This window comes from Lacerta agilis, chromosome 12, assembly GCF_009819535.1.
Source record: "Lacerta agilis isolate rLacAgi1 chromosome 12, rLacAgi1.pri, whole genome shotgun sequence".
In the NCBI taxonomy this organism is placed as follows: Eukaryota; Metazoa; Chordata; class Lepidosauria; order Squamata; family Lacertidae; genus Lacerta; species Lacerta agilis.
Genome location: NC_046323.1, coordinates 11,028,632 through 11,050,950, shown reverse-complemented (window position 1 = coordinate 11,050,950; position 22,319 = coordinate 11,028,632). Strand labels below are relative to the sequence as shown.

At 45.2% G+C, this 22,319-nt stretch overlaps 1 protein-coding gene across 1 annotated transcript in view; it reads right to left on the bottom strand.

Annotated features, from left to right (window-relative positions):
• Window positions 1–3,564, bottom strand: part of LIMD1 (LIM domains containing 1) — a 38,139-nt gene extending 34,575 nt beyond the window's left edge. The window contains exon 1 of the mRNA XM_033165338.1: window positions 2,061–3,564. Within this exon, the coding sequence (XP_033021229.1) occupies window positions 2,061–3,540 (1,480 nt within the window). The 5' untranslated portion in view covers window positions 3,541–3,564. The remainder of the gene's footprint in view (window positions 1–2,060) is intronic.
• Between the last annotated feature and the right edge of the window lie 18,755 nt (window positions 3,565–22,319).

Sequence of the window (22,319 nt, the reverse complement as noted above, 5' to 3'; positions counted from 1 at the left end):
AAAAAAAAGACGAAATTTTTTCGTCTTGCGAGGCAGCCCCATAGACTTTTTCGTCTAGCGGGGCAGCCTCCCGCTAGACAAATGCTTTCGTCTAGCGAGTTTTTCGTCTAGCGAAGCATTCGTCTAGCGGGGTACCACTGTACTCTCATGGCCCGCTTGTGAACTGCTAGAGACATCCAGCTTGCCACAGAATGCTAGAGAGGATGACAAACCTTGGCCCGACCCATTATGTCCTTATGTTCTCAAGAAAATGATTTCTTGAAAGTTCCTGACAATTATAGGGCAGGAATTACATGCTTTCAGAAACAGAAGTTGTTGGATCACATCTCCCATCATCTGTTACCACTGGCCATGGTAGCTGGGCCTGATAGGGCCTGTAGTCCAACATGTAGGCTACCATTAGGCAGTTGAATGCACACCCTCCCACCCACTCCTCCTGACGGCCCTGGGGGCTGGCAACCCACGCTATGCCACTGCCCTGGCAAGAGGCAGCAACAGTAAGGCTAGGAAAAAAATGTAAACAGCAATGTGGTGTTGTTCTCTTATCTGCATGCTCTTGGAAGCATTTTAAATATAAGAATCAAGTAGGATAGAAGAGCGGTAGATTCACTGTACTGATGCTGTTACATTTGGGACACCTAGCCCTACGATCTACCACAGGAAAAGTAAAAGAGGCATGTGTAATTAGTGGCAAAATTATCTCCCGTTTTCAATAAAACCAGCAGCAGATCTACCATTTGCGATCATACGGGCAACCTCTACTCATTAAGCTACAGGCCAGCTGTTCAACTTCTCTAAAGGTCAGTGCCCCACCTGGCAAATGGAAAAACGCATGAGGCTACTACTGTCAGAATTGCATCATGAGCATACCATGATAACCCATTTAAAGCCTCGTCAAGAACGCTCCCTAATGAGAAAACACCAAAGATGCTGAGCACTGGCTAGTAGAAAACCAAGGAGGACGACTAAATAAGGCGAGCCAACGGTCCAATTACTTCTTTAACCTGGGGTTCAACAAGTGGCAGCCTGGGCACTGAATCTAACTGGGCACTCAGCTGGTCTACTGGCAAGGGAGCAAGTCCTCCTGCATGTGAGAGGCTGCAGTCTGGCTGCAGAAGAACAAGGCAAGGGACATGCATTGTGAAAGTGCCCCATAGAATCCTTTTTGGCCCAGCTGGCTGCCCCATACACACAAAGTCTCGGGTTCGTTCAAAAGGGCACCCTCTCTGGGGAGAGTTCTCCGTTTACATGCTGACCCATTTCTATTGTTCTGTATCACCCCACCTCTTCCAGAGAGTGGGGAGCGTGAGAGGTAGCAGCTTTCCTTGGTAATAGAGTGGCAGGGATGAGACTTGACTCCTCGCCCCATCAACCGTTCAGAGTGGCCTACAAGTTAGTTGCCAACGAGGGATTTAAATACAATTTCCCAACAATTCATCTTAAATCCTAGTACTTTTGGGTTCACCGGGTAAAAGCTACAAGATACAATATTATGTGGCATTGGGGCCAAGATCCTTGATTCACTTCCATGGAACTAAAGGCCACTTACAACTGGCCAGTTTCTTTCACACAGCATTTTTCCAGGTTGTCACCCAAACTGGCAACTGCTTTGGGCAAACCTAGTCGGCCTTTTTGGGGCGAGAATGCAACACTATTTAATCAATTTCCCCATCAGATTATTTTAAAGCCAGTGACTAAAATAAATAAATAATAATAATAATAATAATAATAATAATAATAATAATAGCTATAATCAGACACACAGCATAAATTAACTGCAGCCATTGAGACATTAAAATTGGTATATCAACTTGCTCCTAAAATATGCTTTCCATTCCTTTTTCTCTAGCTTATCATTTTCTACTGAAGTTTTTATATTAAAATTGTAGCTTTCAGTAAACATAATTTGAAAAGTATTAGCTGCTCCCCATGATTACGGACACCGAAAAGAACAACACAAGAAGAAATATGCCTGCAGGTGCAAAAGACTGTAGCATTTATCAATGAACATATAAATAAAAACCCAATGAGTTGTTAAGTGTAAAAACATATATACCTACCAAAGTAGTCAGCCTTTGGACAGACATCCATCTCCTGCTCCAGGCGCTGGGTAAGAGCTTCTAATTTTAATTCAGCTGTGGATGGTCCCTGTTCCTGCTGAGGAAGGAGTGTCTGGCAGGGTAGCTTTATTTTTGCAGAAGCGGTGGTTTCTTGGTGACCAGAGTCATGCCGCAGAGTGGCGGTGCCCTCTTTAAAAGGAGATTTCGGAACATCAGAAATCATTGGCCCATGAGATGTTGAGCAGACGGAATTCTGCTCGGGACTCATGCCAGACCCAGCACAATTGAGCCTGTGATTTTGACCGTGGACTACAAAATGACCTGTCGGTTTCGGGTGAGTGTTAGTTTGCTGATAATCTACACTTGGAGGTAGGGAAGCAGGAAGGAGGCCGGAAACTGAAGGCTGAGTACTGTCACTATGTCTCGACTGAATATTGCCATTGCTTTTGTTTGGAGTACCAGAAGCCCACAATTCCATGCCACAGTTTGGGTTAAAATCATCAGGTCGATTGGAAGGGCGTGCAGAGAACGATGGAGACCTCTGCTGCGAATATTCCGCAGGCAACTCATCACCAAACCCAGTGGAAGAGGTTAACGGGGAACAGGCCTTAGAGAAGGACGATGATCTCGGGCAACCTGGAATCGGCTCATAGCTTTGGCTAAGCCCCGGGCCTTCACCACTGCTTTCCTGACTTCCATACCCGCTTTCTGAAGACCTGTAGGAGTTTCGTGGCTGCTGGTATGAATGGAGATCTGCCTGAGGTTTCGTAGGACTTCTCTGCAACGACTCGTCGTGATTAACGTTGGACCATAAATGGGGGCCCATGTTGGGTTTCAGGCTGGAAAACTTGCCAGCATCTCTTCCCCAACTTTGAAGGCTTGCCCGGTTATCACTGTTACTGGGCTCCTCGTGAGAAAGAGAACAAAAAGATGTCTTAGGATTACATGGGTTCTTCAGTTGACCTGCTCTCTGATAACTATGTCCTCCAGAAATGTCTGAACCCCCAAGATTTTCACTGTATCCGTAATCATCGCTGGACCTCTTGTCATCTTGGTATAACTTTGCTCGCTCTCCATCTGCATGCGCTTGGGGTTGGTTTGGGAAGGCAAGTTGATGGCCTGCACACACTGTTGACGGGGTAGCCAGAGGGGGCTTTGCTATATTTTCTCCTGAATGCAGTTTATTTGTTCCTGCAGTGCTTCTAGCCACAGGATGGCCTGGGATCAGATGCTGAATGCCAAAACCAGCCCCACCATTTGGAGCCCCCGAGGCTGAGTTCATGGATTCCTCTTGTTCTCGCTGTTTCTGAAGGTGAATTTTGGCCATTTTTGTAGCAAAAACCCTCCTTGTTTCTTCAAACTCTGGGTTGTTCCCAACCGCTTTGTCTACTCGAAAGAGCCCATCTTTGGAGGCTTCATACATATTGAGATCTTCTATAAATTTACTTGCCTCCAGACCCAGGTCATCGTATTTGTCCATTTTGTAAAGATTCACTTGTGCCTACAAGCACTATCCAAGAAGATGGAAAAACCAAAGCGATGGTATTTTAAGTGCTTAAGTCAGCTCAAGATTTCCACTCAGCAACCAATGGGGCTATTTAAGGCATCCAAAACATCCCATGTAAAACATAATTAATATTTTTTGTGAGAAAAAGGAGAAAAACAACAATAATGCAGATCCCCAAACCTGTTAAAACATTTCCTCTTCCTCAGGTTATACAAAATAACTTTAAGTGCGGAAGTATCTCCCCAAAAATGGCAAGATTCAATTCTTTGTGCTTTTAATCTGATAGAAATGTTTCTTCAGGCTCCCCTGGCTTTTATTCACTTTGGTGGAAAATACTGAAATAATAAATAGAGGACAAAGGGGTGTTTTAGCACAAATCTCACCAAAACTTACACGTTCTCTCCCCTGCTAATGCCAGAGGAGATTACCTCTTGGGCTAACCTTGGGGGCAGACAAACTGGGTCAGCAAGTGTTGTTTGGGTCAGGTCAGGGTGGTGCCAGGAAGTTTCTAAACAGAGGATCTCTCGTGGATGCTTTTAGTTGAGATTCCTGCCTTGCAGGGGGTTAGACTAGATGACCCTGGGGTGGGGTCCCTTCCAACCATGCGAGACTCTATGGTTCCCACGGCTTCGCCGCGCGTGGAGTAAACAGGAAAAGCCCTCCAACCAATGCCCAGAGGAAACAGGAGCAGCTTCGGGGAAGCCGCGCGCAGGTTCCTATCCACTGAGGAGGAAGGAAGGAAACAAACGCGCGCTTTCCAGATTCCGGCCCCCGCCAAAGCAGAGGGGAAACCTTCGCCACTCCTTCGCCGCCCACCCACCCGACTCAAACTTGGAAAAGGAGATTTCTCTCCTCGCCACCCCGCCTTCCTCAAGAATGTCCCCCTCCTTCCCGCTCCCTCTGGGGGAAAGAGGCCACTTGGAGCAGCGCGCGCGCGCAAACTTTTTACGCGCGGCGGCTCTGCTTGCTCGCTTGCTAGTTTGCGCGCAGGGAGCGGGCAGCGCCAACCCTTTGCTGCGGTGCTTCTCCGCCTGACTCACTCACCCGAGGGCGGACTCCGCCTGCTCCGGGGGGGCAGACGAGCTCTCGCCTTCCTTCCCCCCCGACGAAAAGTTCTCGCGGCTGCGCTAGCGGGGAGGACGGCGCGCTGCTGCGTCTTCGCCAACGGCCGTGGCGGCGCCGCTCGCCCTTGCTCTCCGCGCAACCGCGAGGTTTCCTTCCTACCTTCCGAAACGTCGCTCTTTTTGGGCCGCCGAGGCACTTCGGCCTCCTCCTCTTCCCTTTCTCGCTCGCTCGCTCGACAACCCTTCGCCTTCCCGTGCCAGGCTAGAGGAGGAGGAGGGAGGAGGAGGAGCCGAGGCCGGCGGGGAGGAGTTGCGAACAGGTCTTTGCAACGTGGTTGAAAGGGAAAGAGAGAGAGAGAGAGGGAGACCCGGGTTAGTCAGCGCTGGATCTGGAGCGGGACCAAAACCGCCCTGCTCTCCTCCCAGCGCTTGCAGCCTCCAGCCTCTGGTGATTTTCCTCTGAGCCAGCACGGAAAACGGTTCTCAGTGCCCGTCCCGAAATACTATCAGTAGCAGCAGTAGTAGTCCCTGCATGGGTGGCGCTTCTGCCTTCAAAACAACCCTGCGAGGTAGTCCGGGCTGAATGGCGGTGCCTGGCTCGCTGTCAGGGCCGCTGGCCTTTTGACACTTTAACTCAGTGGTTCTCCAAGGATGGCAAATCACCCTGGTGATGGCGGGGGGGGGGGGGAATGGCAAGTGTGGCAGGAAGATTCAAGGACAATCAAAGAAACGTTTAAACATGTCAGTGCAGTGTAAACATGTCTGGCTTCACTCCGAATATGGATAGGTACCCTGTTTCTCCTAAAATAAGCCATAGCAGGATTTCTATGCATTTGCGAAATATAAGCCGTTCCCCAAAAATAAGCCATACCCCGAAAATAAGCCATAGTGATGTGGTACCTCCCATTAAAACAGCCTGGAGAGACGTGGCTATGCAGCGTACCGATGCGACACGGTTAAAATAAGACATCCCCTGAAAATAAGCCATACTGTGTTTTGTTGAGCGAAAAAAAATATAAGCCGGTGTCTTATTTTAGGAGAGACACGGTATCTTTCCAAAAACGAGAGCAAGAGCATCGAGTGCTAACTGTAGGCAGTCCCAGGACAATGCCAGGAGTTGTTCCTGTTTTCCAATCAATGTATTTCTTAACAATAATAATAATTTTAAAATTGGTGTGGCGCAAGCAGATTTTTATTACATCCTATGCCCTTTTAAAATGATTTTCATCCTATGCCCTTTTAAAAGGTGTTTTTTTGGGGGGGGGTATTGGGTTGTTATTTTTATTTTTATTATGTATTTTGTGGTTTTGTATCTTGATTTTATTCTGTGAACCGCCCTGAGACCCCCGGGTTTAGGGCGGTATCTAAATTAAACAAATACATAAATAGTATTACAAAAGTTTGGCCCAGAAAACAAAGTTTGAGAACCACTGCACTAACAAGGCGCTGATTTTGAGCGCATGGGAACAATGCTTCCTTCCCTCACATTTTTCTATCCATGAACTGCATTTTTATTTTTATTTTTATTTTTTAAATAATATTTTTTTTAACATAACAAAAAAATAACATAAAAACTACAATAACAACAAACATTAACAAAAAACACAACAAAATAACAACTTATTACTTCTATTAAAAATACTTCAATTTTCCCTCCCATCTTGGTAGGACTTCCTCCTATCTCCTCCTTCTGCGTCCCTTATGAACTGCATTTTTATGGATGCAGAATTAGTCACACTGACTTCCGAATCCAAAAGGGCAGGGTTTCCCCCCCCCCAGCTGGAGCTCAGCTCCTGCACCTCTCAGGTGAGTGCCATTGCCTTTCTAAGAGAACAAGGGAGAAGTTTGTCGTGAGCACCTCTTTTTCTATAAAAAAAAAATAGCCCTGCAAAGGGGTATAGGATGAATGTGATGCTAAGGACCAAGACCAAGAAGAAGGTCCACCAAGGTCTTGTGTTGAGCATGCTGTTTTGTGGAATTGAGTTGTGGGCAACCTGACACCCACCAGGAGCAACACATATTGTTCATGGAGTGTGAAGAGACATTAGTGTCTCTTTTGGAAGTCCCTGGGGCATATGCTGTCCGGAGACCATCCGAGTCATGCCCCCTGACCCTCGCTCAGAAATTGTAATTCACACTGCTTCGGTTTATAGTAATTAGTAAAGCTTTCATTCCTTAAAACACAAGCAGGGACCCTCGAGCCTATGGACCAAGTTAGGACTGGCACAGGCCCTAATTTGGCCTATGAGGCCATTTCACCCCCAAACTGCTCACCTGCCCTACAGCTGATGTCATTGATCTGTGACTTAAGGTGTGGGGTAGGTAGAGACATGGATGCGAAGGAACAACTAGGAACCTCTTGATTGTTCGCTGCCCAGAGTGGGAACTTTAGTACAGTACCAGGGCTCCATGAATATATGTTTTTATTTATAATAAAAACATTATAACGCTCAATTCAGTAAAAAAGATCTCCATGTGCTTTTCCAGCAAAAATAAACAAATCATTTAATATTTTCCCTAAAAACTAGATTAAAACAAAGCACAAATCAAAAATAGAGAATTTTCATTTGCCCAAACAAAACTTGAATATGCCAAACTAAGCTCTCAGTATGACAGCCCTGAATCTGTTTGTGTTTATTTCTACAGTAACTTTAATTAGGAAAAAGTGTTCTATAGTTTTTTCTCAAAAGAAAGATGTATGGCAGGTCATTAAGGCTGCAATTCTAGAGTCACACATGAAGCTGAGTCCCCTTAAAGTCAGTGGGACTTACCGGTACTTCTGGGTAGACAGGTACAGGATTGTACTGAAATAACCACATTTTACATACCGGTACTAGGGAACTGTGAGCGTTACTTGTGCAAAGCTGAGCAGAGATTTGAATGACTAGGTCGCCTACATTCTCATTATTCCTTTGGCTGGTTCCCATATTCCCTTGTACTTTTATTTTTATGGACATGACATTTTGCCAAGTACAAAGCATCAGACAAAATGTTCAGAATGCATTCCGTCTACAGTAACAAAGCCTTGTGGTTCCCTCACATTCTGTCTACATGTTTGATTCCCTAGTGGCTAGAGAACAGTTTCTCTCTGTGTGTCTCATGACAGTAGAACTCCTAGATATCCAACAAAACTGAATGTTGGAATATTCAGGATAGATAAAAGAAAGTAGTCAAACTGTGGAACTCCCTTCCCCAGGAGGTAGTGATGGCCAACAACTTGGATGGCTTTAAAACAGACAAATTTGTGGAGGTGGGGGTTATCAATACCTAACATGATTCAGAGCAGTCCCCTTCCTTGTCCCCATGACACCCTTTGATTCTCAGTTCAACCATCAAGTCAGGTTGGCTTGATCCCTGCTGTGCCTTGTTCCTGATGCGAATCTTCACTCATCCCTTCTTCCCTGGAGAAGGCACCATAACAATAATAATGATGATTTATTATTTATACCCTGCCCATCTGGCTGGGTTTCCCCAGCCACTCTGGGGGGCTTCCAACAGAACATTAAAATGCAACCATATTGTGGTTCGCCTCAGGTGCCAAAATGTATTGGGCCGGTGCTGGGACCAACACGAAGAGAATATCGCATTGACAATGCCATTTATTGCAATGGTCTGATTCCCATGTGCATGTTCATTATGATCGATGCATCCTTTTTCAAATTCCGCAGAAATGCGAACGCTCTTTAACAGATTTCCAACTGAGTCAGCTCATATGCACATATGCACATCATCAGATAACCAAGGAAAGGAAGGGATAAGAAATTAACAGCTCCAGCCTAACCATGTCTACTCAGAAGTAAGTCCGATTGAATTCAGTGGAGCTTATTCCACGGTAAATTGAGTTAGGGTTGCAGCCAGAGCTGTAATCCAAAACGTGGTATATATGCACATCTGAATTGATCCTGTCGTGTCCAGATGATAAAACTGTTTTCAGAAATAAAGTATTTCCTTCAATATATAAGCAAATTATGAGTGTGCTCAGTGTGCAAACATGCTTGTTTATTTTTCCCATCTGTTTTATGTACTACTCAGCGATATTTTGTTTCACATAATAATTGCTACCCTTAAATCAAACATTACTGATTTTATTAAGAAACCTGCCTGATTAATCAGACTGAAGCTTTGAACAAAGGAATTTCCCATGCACTGAATTGCTAATGGAGGAAAGGAAGAAAAAACCCAGCAACCACCTGGTTTAATCCTGCTCTGATTTGTCAAGAGAACAAAGCTGCCTGCAGGACTGTGCTTGAAAACCATGAGGACATTTAGCGCCCTCTGTGAATCTGTCTCAGTGGGGGGAAAATGAAGCTGATGTCTGCACAACTAAAATGAAACCTGCTCAAATACATATGCAGCAGGGTTTACCCCTCAGAGTTCTCTAAAGCTGCAGCTTTCCTTTCCTGATAAAAACGAACACAACAATTGCAAGCAACTCTGAAAAGTTCTTGGGACAATTTCCATCATGCACACAAAACACTTTTGTCCACAGATGTAGCAGCATAGCATATGACAGAAGAAAAGTGGCTTGTGAGGAACATGACAAAGCAGGGGTAGATGCCCTCTAGATTTTGGTAGACTACAGTTTCCGTTATCTGGTGTTGATGGGAGTTCTGTCCCAACAACATATGGAAATCACCACATTGGCTACCCGTGATTTTAGGGAAGACAGGATAGGAAAAGGATACCCCATCTCATCCGACAAGCCCACTAGGATTCCATTCCAACAGGAAGGGCCAGGTGGCCCCCTGTCTAGTTTATCCTTGCCAAACATGAGAGCATAAATAGGGACTAGCAGCTGACAGAGGCAGAAAGATTCAGGATTACGGTGGGTTGATGAATCAGGTTGTCATACATAAAGCTTCATATATGTTTTGTGAAGTTTTACCTGAAAGTACTAAAGGCATGCACAGATATTGAGAAGTTTGCAAGGGCTGATCATCTTTTATAAGTCCTGATGGATTTTGACATTAAAAGACCTGGCGTTTTAATAAAGCGCAATGCACCGAACATAGGAGAAATGTCTACTGTTATAAAAATCAACACATCTCTCCCTGCTTTACTGCTTTTAGCTTCAAGCATGCAATTTCTTCTAACACCTTACCACCCCTTCCTTTCAAGTATAAGCAACTTGTTCCAAGAAATCGCAACACCTGCACTTCACCTGTCCAGCCTGCTCTCTTACCTTCAGCTTGCCCATTACTGCATCTACTGCCTCTAGGCTCCAATTCCTGTTTACTTGATCTGATACCTGACTGCCAGCCCATATACAGCCACAACTCCTGCCTCTGGGTCAGTGTTAGAAACCGAGATATGAAAGCTAAGAGCTAAACGGCACCTTAAACCTGAGTTATAGGCGCAACAACGGAAGGTCTAGGCACACTTTTTTATAACAATAATACAAAGCAGAAAATGAATGAACTGCAGCTAAAATATTTTGTTCGTTTTTCACATGGTCCTGCCCACCACCCCTAAGCAGGTCTCTTCTCCAGTCTTCAGCTGGACGTGGAGAGGCAGAAAAAGGTCCTCCTTTCCTTCCACTCTGCAGTTTTAATCTGAAATCTTAGGCGCCCAGAGCTCAGAAACTGCTTGCATTAATGTCACAAAATGCGCTTAGAACAATGAGAGTTTTGAACACTGCTCTGGACTGCAGGTGTTCCCCGCCCCAGCATCTTGCTCACAAAACAGCAAACTCTGCCCTCAAACTATCTAAAAGAGAAAAGATGTGACACCCATTTGTCATCTAGCACAGAGCCCCCTTTTCCTTGGTTCTCTTAATGGTTCACCCCGCTAGGCGATCCATTTGTTAGGATTATAGGCATTAGAAACCTGGCACTCACAAACCTGTAATATTATTAATGAATGCTGCAACCATTGCAATTTATTATTTATTGACAGAATAAACATGGAATGCACGTTCCAGCCAGTTAAGCTCATTATTTCAATCATTATCTTCATTCTTCTAATTTGTTGATGTATTTCTTTCTTTCTTTCATGACCTTGCCCCGCCCCCCAATGACATACAAATGACTTAAATAAATAAAAATAAAAATTATCAGGACTTCTACAGGTTTCGGGTGTGGCTCATGGTGGCCCCTAAGGCCCGTAACCACACAAATGGTCCTGTTGTTCTAGGACCAATCAGACTGCTGCATTCTGGATCCTATTGTTCTAGGACCAATCAGACTGCTGCATTCTGGATCCTATTGTTCTAGGACCAATCAGACTGCTGCATTCTGGATCCTATTGTTCCAGGACCAATCAGACTGCTGCATTCTGGATCCTATTGTTCTAGGACCAATCAGACTGCTGCATTCTGGAACCTATTCAACCCAGTACATAACAGACTTCCTGTTTTACGTGTTTACTTCATTGGGCAGAGAGATTATATTGCCAGGCACTCAAATACAGAGTGGCGTAGCGATTTGCATTTGGCAATAAAAGGCTTCTATTGAGAAACCGGTTCTTCCACAAAAGCAGCAGGACTAATGCCACAGACTGAGCAATTTCTTCAAAGATGCACGTAAAAAAAAACTAAGCAAGCAGTAGAGTAATTACACAGTCCTCCCCCCCCTTACTCCGAAACAACTAAGAATAACGAAGGAAAAGCAAGCTTATTCCATAAGCGGAATGCCTTCTCCTCCACCCCCGCCACCCTCCAAACACTCAGGAAACACTTTTCTTTCTTCCCTGCCACAAAACCCGAACAGAGGATCTTTACATTTCTGAGGAGAACAGGGGCATGTCATGGTTTAAAAATAGCCACCATCAGGGCACACAGAAAGGCAAATTAGATGTCTCTCGAGCTTCCTTTTATAAAACAGCAGGAAGGGGGGGAGCTGGGACCATAGCTCAAGGGAATTTCTCAGTGCCGTTTTCCTGAGGTGAATTGCTGTTGCCCCCCCACAAATAGGTACCTGCTCAATTTGGTAACGTACAGAGGTACACGACACAGGTGTTGGCTCAAACAGGGTAAATAGCAGCAGTCGATGGGAAGCGGTGGGTCGCATCCAACTAAGTTTTACTCAGAGTAGACTTATTAAAACCAGCAGGCCAAAAGTGAGCCATGTCTGTTGATCCAGGTGGGTTTGAGTAAAACTTAGGGCTCATCCAGACTTCCACCTGCCCTGCCACTTTCCCTTGGGAAAACTTGCTTTTTACCACTGAACCGGAGCAAACAACAACTGGGTTTTCTCCGGTTGGATGTTCGCTCCATTTTAGCGCTAAATGTCAGGTTTCCTGGGGGAAACGGTGGGCCAAAGGCAAAACCGCATGGTAAAGAAAAAAGGTAAAAGGCCTCTGAACAGTTAAGTCCAGTCAAAGGTGACTATGATGTTGCGCCGCTCATCTCGCTTTCAGGCCGAGGGAGCTGGCGTTTGTCCACAGACAGCTTTCCGGGTCATGTGGTGAGCATGACTAACCTGCTTCTGGCACAACGGGACACCGTGACGGAAACCAGAGTGCATGGAAATGCCGTTTACCTTTTCGCCGCAGCGGTACCTATTTATCTACTTGCACTGGTATGCTTTCAAACTGCTAGGTTGGCAAGAACTGGGACAGAACAATGCAGGGATTCGAACCGCCGACCTTCTGATCGGCAAGCCCAAGAGGCTCAGTGGTTTAGACCACAGCGCCAACCATGTCCTAAAACTGTATGGACCTATGCCTAGAAAGTCCTGAACAAGCAGAAAGCCACTTGGAACTATGCGGAAGTGTGGAACACAGAACAAGCGGAAGTGTGGAACGTGTCCAGAAGAGGGCAACCAAAATGGTCAAAGGCCTGGAAATGATGCCTTATGAGGAACGGCTTAGGGAGCTGGGTATGTTTAGCCTGGAGAAGAGAAGGTTAAGGGGTGATATGATAGCCAGGTTCAAATATATAAAAGGATGTCATATAGAGGAGGGTGAAAGGTTGTTTTCTGCTGCTCCAGAGAAGCGGACACGGGGCAATGGATTCAAACTACAAGAAAGAAGATTCCACCTAAACACTAGGAAGAACTTCCTGACAGTGAGAGCTGTTCGGCAGTGGAATTTGCTACCAAGGAGTGTGGTGGAGTCTCCTTCTTTGGAGGTCTTTAAGCAGAGGCTTGACAGCCATCTGTCAGGAATGCTTTGATGGTGTTTCCTGCTTGGCAGGGGGTTGGACTGGATGGCCCTTGTGGTCTCTTCCAACTCTATGATTCTATGTGGACAAGGAACCCAATTTATAACAGCAAAATGCCATGTGGGGAAAGGATAAAAACCTTTTCCTCCCAATCTTCTCCCTCATGACTATTTTTTCTAGATTACCTTTTAATCATCAGGGCCTCCAACTGTAATCCAGCGTCGTCTAGTCTGTCCTATTGATACACTAAGCATGTGACATGATGTCACGCAAGTGTGTATTGCAGTATTTTTACTCTGATATTTAATTTTGGTTTTGCTTGTTTCGTTATGGGCTATTTATAGCCTTTTCTATGGGAGTGGTTGCTGAAAGCAGAAAGCAAAAGCCTTATGAGGAATGGTTGAAGGAGCTGGGTATGTTTAGCCTGGAAAAGAGGAGACTGAGAGGAGACATGATAGCCACCTTCAGATATCTCAAGGTTGTCACAATGGAAGAGGAAGCATGCTTGTTTCCTCCTGCTCTGGAGGGTAGGACTCGAACCAACAGCTTCAAGTTGCAAGAAAGGAGATTCCGACTACACATCAAGAAGAACTTTCTGACAATAAGGGCTGTTTGACAGTGGAATGGTCGCACTCAGAAGGTTTTTAAGCAGAGGTTGGATGGCCATATGTCACGGATGCTTTAGCTGAGATTCCTGCATTGCAGGGGGCTGGACTAGATGACCCTTAGGGTCCCTTCCAACTCTACAATGCTATAAACAACTATCTGACTTTTAGAAGACATTTAAGGCAGCCCTGTTTAGGAAAGTTTTTAATGTTTGATGTTTTATCACATTATTATTATAATTATTATAATTATTATTATTCTGATGGGAGCCGCTCAGAGTGGCTGGGGAAACGCAACCAGATGGGTGGGGTATAAATAATAAATTATTGTTATTATTCTATGATGGGTCATATCCAATGGTGGCTTTGCCTTTATTCCACCCAGTTTCTCCTCTAACCACACATAGACCTTTCATCCCACCTGAAAGGCTGCAGGAACTCCCCAGAAGAAACTGGGATAGAGGACAAAGGGCAGTGGTTGGAAAGAGGGATTGGGGGAAAAGCAGGTCTCCAGACTTTCTCTCTCCAGATCACCCTCTCTTGAGGCTGAGGGGAAGTGCTTTCTGCTACAGCTACGGCACCATGGATACAACCACCCAAGGGGCAAAATGAAAGCTGCGTAGTACCTTGCAAAGAGCTTGGGCACGCCCAGTGGAATGCTTAACTTTGTCAACTTTGAACTGTTAATGCTCATCCTTTCTGTATCGCAAAATGATACTCTGCTCCCGTTCAGAAGCAGGTTGTCAAAGCATGACAAGCTGTTGATCAAGGAAAACAACAACCCTGAAGCTTCACGCTTCCTTAGATGCTGGCCGGTGTTGCATGTATGGACCGATATCCACCTGGTTAAAATTGAAGGTTTGAATCAGGATTTTTGGCACATTCCAGCCAAAGCAAAAGCAGCCTCAGGAAAGGCTGGTTTGGAGTGACAGGGGCTGCAGGCTATATATCTTTACCCCTTCCCCTTCCTCAAGTTTCTCCCAACTAAAGCATCTCCACTGGGCTTTTGCTACATGTCTCTGCATGTAAACATATAAATGCTTCGAGGAGGACTTTAGGTAAGCCCTTTTAAATTCCATTTAGATCAACAGGAAAGTTCTGCTTTGCATTAAGGGTCAAATTAAACATTGCACAAATCCCGCTTTTTAAAAAGGGGTGCTTAATGCTGCTATGTTTATTTTCAAGGAAATGTAACTGTGGGGCCCCAATCCAGCATGCCCCCCCCCCAGTTCTGGATAGGTTCCCTGCTGAATACCCCCCACCCCAGTTGCTGTTCATTCCTGCACATTTGCAGCCAGAATTGTCAGTGGGAAACCTGAGTGAGATCGGTGCTGGATCAGGTCCCCACGGCTATTATTCCTTTAAAAGAAGTGTGTCATGCTTTAAAAAAACATATTTGTGAATGAGTCCCCCATTAAACATGATGGGGCATCTTCTGTGTAAGCATACATAGGACCAGGTTGTACGTCTGCCCCATTGAAATTAGCGGACCTCTTTAAATGTTTCGTTTTAGTTAGGTCATACCTAGCATTAATTGGATTGCAAACTGCCTTGGCTTGCTGGAAGGGTGGCGTTACACAATTTGCCCCACCTTGAAACAAAAAAAGCAAAAAATAACCGCCACCCACACCCACACGAAAAAACCCTTGGCTTCTTGTAGAATCATTTCCTCTATTTTTGTTTGCTTTGAATCATTCTCCACTTTACACATCTCCCCTCCCCTCCCCTCCACCTTCTCTCCATCTGACATATCATGCGGAGAGAGCTTGAATGAGTAACCTTTGCAAGGTTGCATCATTTGTGTGGAGGAAACAGCCATCTTATTTTCTGTCTCTTGCTGACCCCCTTGGCCTTCGTTAACAATGTAAAATACGTTTCCTTCCTGTTCACAAAGGATTAGATCAGCAATGGGTAAAACAATACGTGCACAGACAATACAGAAAACACTCCATCGCTTCACATTTGACCTAGAAGTCTGTTTTAGAGTTTTGCCAGTCTTCCGTCTTTTAGGATGACTGCTTTAAGGATATCGAGAGAGATTCAAGCACTTACCGGATATTTACGTTTGCACAATTAAAACGTGTTAATTCTTATTTTGAAATTATTAAAACTGTTAGTTGCTTTTTCTTGCCCAGGGTAACCCAAAGTGTCTTACAAGCAAACAAAATGTTGCAGGCTTGGATTAAATGGGACTGATCAGGTTGAATGCTGTAACAACGCATTATCATTACGCCCATTATAGTTTCCAAAGTACAGTGGTACCTCGGAAATCGAATGGAATCCGTTCCGGAAGTCCATTCGACTTCCAAAATGTTCGGAAACCAAGGCGCGGCTACCGATTGGCTTCAGGAAGCTCCCGCAGCCAATCAGAAGCCATGGAAGCCCCATTGGACGTTCAGGTTCCAAATAACACCCACAAACTGGAACACTTACTTCCGGGTTTGCGGCGTTTGGGAGCCAAAACGTTCAACTCGCAAGGCGTTCAGGATCCAAGGTACGACTGTATAGGAGGACAGACCCCGCCTTGAGGAGGTATCAATGCAAAACTCCCATGTAGAAAAGAACCTTGAGACCAGGTTCCAACATTAAGGCAAGCCAGAGTCTTGCTTGTTCCTGGAAGAGGAGTAGAGTGGGAACTTTCCAGCAGTGTGGCTGTCAACCTTTCCCCCCTTTTTTGCAGTAAATTCCCTTATTATAGCATTGGGAAACAGCAGGGAGGGTTGACAGCTACTAGTATGCTGCACATTCACATTAAACCATCACCTGTTTTTAGCTATGGTTTAAGCAGGGGTCAGCAAACTTTTTCAGCGGGGGGCTGGTACACTGTCCCTCAGACCTTGTGGTGGGCCGGACTATATTTTAAAAAATAATAATACCCCCCCCCCACGACTCTCCCCTCCCTTTTCCACAGCACCGGATGAGCCCCAGTGGCCGCGTACCTGTGCCTTGCGAGCGGTAGGGGCTGGTGGCGGCAGCAGAGGGACGATGATTGGCACGAAAGGGCTGGCTCCAGAGAGGGGCTGCTTAAAATGGCACTCAGCCAACTGCGGCTCAACAAAGCCCAGCCCCCTTCCTCCTCTAGGCAGGGCGGGGAGAAGCCAGGAGGAGGGAGGGAAGAGGCGCCGCCGCAGAGTGTGTGTGTGTGCGCGCGGGGGAATTGGCACAGGCCGATCGATCAGAATCCCCACGCCGATCCATGCGGTGATTCCCAGACTGTCCACAGGCCGGATCCAGAAGGCAGTTGGGCTGGATCCGGCTGCCGGGCCTTAGTTTGCCTACCCTTGGTTTAAAGTAAGATGGGAAGTAGACCACTCTTAGGCTTCATTAAAGCAAAGAACTGGGACCACTGCTTGGCAGATTGCTCATATCCCCACTACAAAATAAGGAGTGCAAAAATTTTTTTTTTTAAGAAGCAGAGTATACAATCTCACTCTGACCTCAAGACGCAACAATCAGAAGCCCTATTACCTCCCTGCTATTTCTGGTCCTCCTCCTGTTTGTCTCACTCAAACATTTCCCCCCTGATTGCCATAGTGACTAGCTGAAACTTAAATCCTCTTCTGATTAGTGCAAATAATCTATCCGCTCATGTACAGTGCAAATCTACACAGAGCAAAAAATAAAATAAAAAACAGCCTAAAGGAGGATTTGGGGGTGGGGTTGCGGTGGAGGGGGGCAATATTTTCATTCCAACCTTGAATGAACAAATGTGACCCTTTTTCCCAGAGAGGAATTTGAAGAATTTATCTGGTTTCCTGAAGACCAAGTGATTGCTCTGTCTTATTAGCTCCAGTTGCCACTGAGACAAAGTGAAATTGTACCTTGGCATACCAGAGGACTCAACAAACTCCACCCAAACAACCCCAAAACTTCACCCTGGCATGTAATGTGGGGTTGCATTGTTTATGCTGTGGGTAAAGGATTTATTTATCTATAAAAAGCATTTATATACTGCCATCTCGTAAAATTTCAGGGTGTTGTACAACTATACGCAGACAATAAAACATGAAAAACCATTGGGGGGGGGGAAGAGTATGAAATAACTCATAAAATGCCTGGCTTCTCAAGAAGATAGTAAACAGCTATGGAGGACTCAAGAGAAGCCTGAAAGCCAAGAGCAAGGGTGCCTGTCAAATCTCTGGTGAAAGCGTTTTCCAAAGCATGGGATAAACAACATTAAATGCTTAACTTCCGTTTGTTAAGGAGAGAAGTCAGGAGATGAGCAAGGATTTTGTTAGCTTATTTATATTGCTTTCTATTACGTTGCGTGGATGTATATTCTGTATTTATTGACATGTGTAATTGTTCTTCATTTGTGTGTTGGGGTGGAATTGTTACATTTGTTGCTGTTCATATGATATGTTATGAGCGGCCTACAAATAAACATGCAGTGGTACCGGTTCTCAAACGTAATTCGTAATTCCGGCGCCCCGGAAACAATAGTCGACAGCCGCATCAGATGTTCGGCTTCTGAAAAACGTTTGAAAACCGGAACACTTATTTCCAGGTGTTCGGCGTTCAGGAGCTGAAATGTTTGAGTACCAAGGCGTTTGAGAACCACTGTATACTGGTGGTGGTTTTTTTTTTTTTTCAAAGAATGGAATAAAAAGCAAAGGGAAGGATTGCAAAACGAGACGTGAGCAGATGCCACTGGGCTCTTTGCTGCTTATCAAGGCTGCGAAGGAGAGTATCTGACCTGCCCCAAAATCAACAGGAATGGGTGGAGAAGCCTGGCCCAGAGGCCCTCAATTCCTCTTTTCAAAACCATGGCTTCCCCCCTCCCAAAGAATCCTGTGAACTGTAGTCTGTTACGGGTGCTGTGAAGTTGTTAGGAGGCCGCTATTCCTCTCACAGAGCTACAATTCCTGGAGTTCCCTGGTAAGAGGGATTGGTTGTTAAACCACTCTGAAAATTGCATAGCTCTTGTGAGGGGAATAGGAGGTAAGGCTTCTTAGCATCCTTCAACTACTGTTCCCAGAATCCTTTTGGGGAAGCCATGGCTGTTTAAAGTGGTATGACACTGCTTTAGAAGACAGACAGGGCCCAAGTTTAACCCCTTATGTGACATAGACCCAATAAATAATAATAAATAATAATAATAATATTAATTTATTTATACCCCACCTATCTGGCTGGGTTTCCCCAGCCACTCTGTTGCTGTTGCTAAGTGCCTGGAATGGGAATTAAAAAAAAAAAATTCCAAAATGCACACTGCCACTCAAAATAGTTGTGTCCCCACCCCCACCCCGGCCTTGAGCACAGCTAAAACCATACCTAAATTAATAGATAAGATTGTGAATTTAGGGAACATGGCCAGCCCACACTAGTTTAGCTCCTGGACAGAAGAGCGCTGGCACCTAGGTCATGCGGGCAAACTCTTGCTTACTATGGCAACACACCCTCCAACATTTCTCCAATGAAAATAGGGGTGTCTTATTCAACAAACAACAACAACAACAACAATAATAATACTGAACCCCTGGTCTACCTGGTGGAAAATTCCCAGTCCAGGGTCAATCCACATGTCCAAAGTCCAAACTGAAGCACAGTCCTGCAGAAATCCTGGAGCATTCAGGCCAATGCCAGATTACCAAATAGGCAGCAGCCTGCAGGCCCCACGCCTTTTAGGAGTCCTGCAACAATAAATCAAAATAACACTGATTTGACCTGGAAAGCAAATTGCAAACAAGCTTTCCTAGTTCATGGGGGGGGGGGGACTGAGATTCTTACCACTTAGGGGCCTCCCCAGGGTTTAATCCGGCACTGATCCAAGCTGAAGTCCACCAACATGGGTGTTAGTGCAGACACAGCGCTTCCGCTCTGCTCCCCCTTTACATTGTGCTTGCTGATTGCAGCATCTGGGCTTGATGAGGCCTATGACCCTCACCTGTCCCAAGCCTAATCCAGCAGAGGAATTCCTCCTCCCAGATCTAGCGAGCCTCACCTGGCCAGCTAGGAAGCTGGGCTGTAGGCCCTTGGCTGCCTCAACCTCCTGGACTGCCCTTCTCACACTCCCTATGCCTCAGAGCCCACCGTGTTTGTGGAGACAGGGGTCCCTCTGGCTCTGCTGATGAGTCCTGCTGCTCTGGTTCTTGTGAACTGACCCCCATCCCCTTGCCATTCTCCGTCACCCAGTGAATATTTCCTTCCCTGCCCCCTGCTTGCCCTGGTGTGTCCCAGTCCCAGCTACACCCCTCACCAGGATCCTCTTCCTTCTCCTCTTCCTCCATCATCCTGCCAGTTCATGACAATAATGCGGTCCCAACCAGAGCTGTCAACCTTCCTTTGGGGGGGGGGGCGGCCATAGATGTTAACTTTCCCTTTTTTTGCAATGGGAAACGGCGCTGGAATAAGGGAATTTCCCGCAAAAAAGGGAAAGTTGACAGCTATGCTCTCAACCAATATAAAAAACATAATAAAACAACAACAACAATTTCATTATTTATACCTCGCCCATCTGGCAGGGTTTCCCCAGCCACTCTGGGCAGCTCCCAACAGAATTAATGATGATAATAAATAAATAAATAAATAAATAAATAAATAAATAAATAAATAAATAAATAAATAAATAAATAATAAATAAAGCGATAAAACATCCAACATTACAAGCTTCCCTAAACAGGGCTGCCTTCAGATGTCTTCTAAAAGAGAGAGCCAGTGTGGTGTAGTGTTTAAAAGTGGTAGATTTGTAATCTGGTGAACCAGGTTCACTTCTCCGCTCCTCCACATGCAGCTGCTGGGTGACCTTGGGCTAGTCACACTTCTTTGAAGTCTCTCAGCCCCACTCACCTCACAGAGTGTTTGTTGTGAGGGAGGAAGGGAAAGGGGAATGTTAGCCGCTTTGAGACTCCTTAGGCTAGTGATAAAGCGGAATATCAAATCCAAACTCTTCTTCTAAAAGTCAGATAGTTGTTTATTTCCTTGACATCTGATGGGAGGGCATTCCACAGGGCAGGTGCCACCACCGAGAAGGCCCTCTGCCTGGCTCCGTGTCACCTCATGACTCACAGGGAGGAAACTGCCAAAAGGCCCTCATTGCTAGACCTCAGCTGAACAATGGGGGTGGAGGAGCATCTTCAGGTATACCTGGCCAAGGCCTTTTAGGGCTTTAAAGGTCAGCACCAACACTTTGAATTGTGCTCAGAAATGTACTGGGAGCCAATTTAGGTCTTTCAGGGCCGGTGTTATATGGTCTCGGCGGCCATTCCCAGTCACCAGTCTAGGTGCCACATTCTGGATTAATTGTAGTTTCCGGGTCACCTTCAAAAAAACCTTCCATATACAGAGGTCTTCTAAAGGTTGTATTTCCGTGGCTCGGGGCCACATAATTCCATACCTTCCAACATTTCACCAATGAAAATAGGGACCCCCCTAAGGAAAAGTGGGACATTCTGGGATCAAATAAGAAACCAGGATGGCTTCTGTAAATCTGGGACTGTTCTTGGAAAAGGGTCTGTGGTGAGATGTATATCCACTGCTTAAGCATCTACCATAGCAATTATTTCTAAATTGAAAGTTATACATATAAAGCAGCACATGCAGATGTTATGCAAATATCTATCCTCTTTTTTATGATGCATTCTCTCTCTCTCTCTCTCTCCCTCCCCCCCCCCCCGCATCTCTCTCTCTTTCTCCAGTGCATTAAGTGGCCACCTTAGACACTGACCAAATTACTATAGAAACTGTGCCAATTCTCTCACTCATTAAACAGCTCTAAGGCCTTGTTCCTATTGCTCCAATCACTGGGCAGATTACTCCTTGAGCAATTTCTTGACCAATTTTCACCTGTTTATTTGGGCATAAAAGGATTCTCTGCCACGCTCCTCCGACTGCTAAATAAACTCATTTGCAGCTGCAGTTCTGTCAATCTGCACAGGCAGATTGCAATTTGGAGTTCAAATGAGGTAGAACCAAGTCTTGAACATTCATCAGAATAAATTAAACTCCAAGCACTTGTCCAAACAACTGCTGTTTAATTTGGAATCATCATATTGAGTTATTCTCGTATAAGCAACATAAAAAGTCTACCTTGGAACAAGCCTTTTATAACGCCTCAATTCTTAATTGTAGATGAGGAAAATTTACATTTTTTGCTTCTTGGAAGGGTGAGGTTCATTGCAAAATGCTCCCAATGACAATGCCCCCAACAATGTTCTTAAAAAAAAAAAAGAACTGTGATTTTGCCTATTCCAAATAAAAGGGCTATATTTAGACATTTTCCATTATAATGTGCTAGTTTTCTCCAGGGTTTAATCACACCTGAAGTGCAAAATAAAAGAGCCAGTGTAGTGTAATGATTAGAGTATTGGACTATGACCTTGGGAGACAAGGATTCAGACTCCAACTCAGACATGAAGCTCACCTTGAGCCAATAACCATCACTCAGCCTAACCTAACCTCAAAGGGTTATTGTGAGGATAAAATGCAGACCCTCCAAGTGTCCCTATTTTCCAGGGACTGATACAGATTTATAGAAGCTGTCCCGGTTTCTGATTTGATCCTGGAACGCCCTGCATTTCCTTAGAAAAAAAGCTCATACCAAGAACAAACTTAGTTGGTCTCTAAGGTGCTACTGGAAGGAATTTTTTTATTTTTTATTTTGTTTGGACCATGGCAGACCAACACAGCTACCTACCTGTAACTGTTTACCCAGTTGTATAAACTGTGGATGGTAGCATTCCTGGCAGGGAAACCTTGTATTGAACGCTAAGCAACAAGCTGCTTCATCTTTTGAGACTTGCCCTGTATCATCTTTCTGCTTCTCCATGGGCTTGTTCCAACTTTCCGCCAACAATAGCAGCTGGATCAACTGGGCTCTCACTTAACAGCCCCATCACTTCATTAGGGCAGATCCTTTTCCTCCACCAATCCCAGTTTGCACTCGCTGAACTTGACATCTGTGGCATTCAGGGAAATGCCAATTTATAGAATAGATCTGAGGGAGTGGAGAATTCAGCTAAACATTTCCCAGAATTACATGGT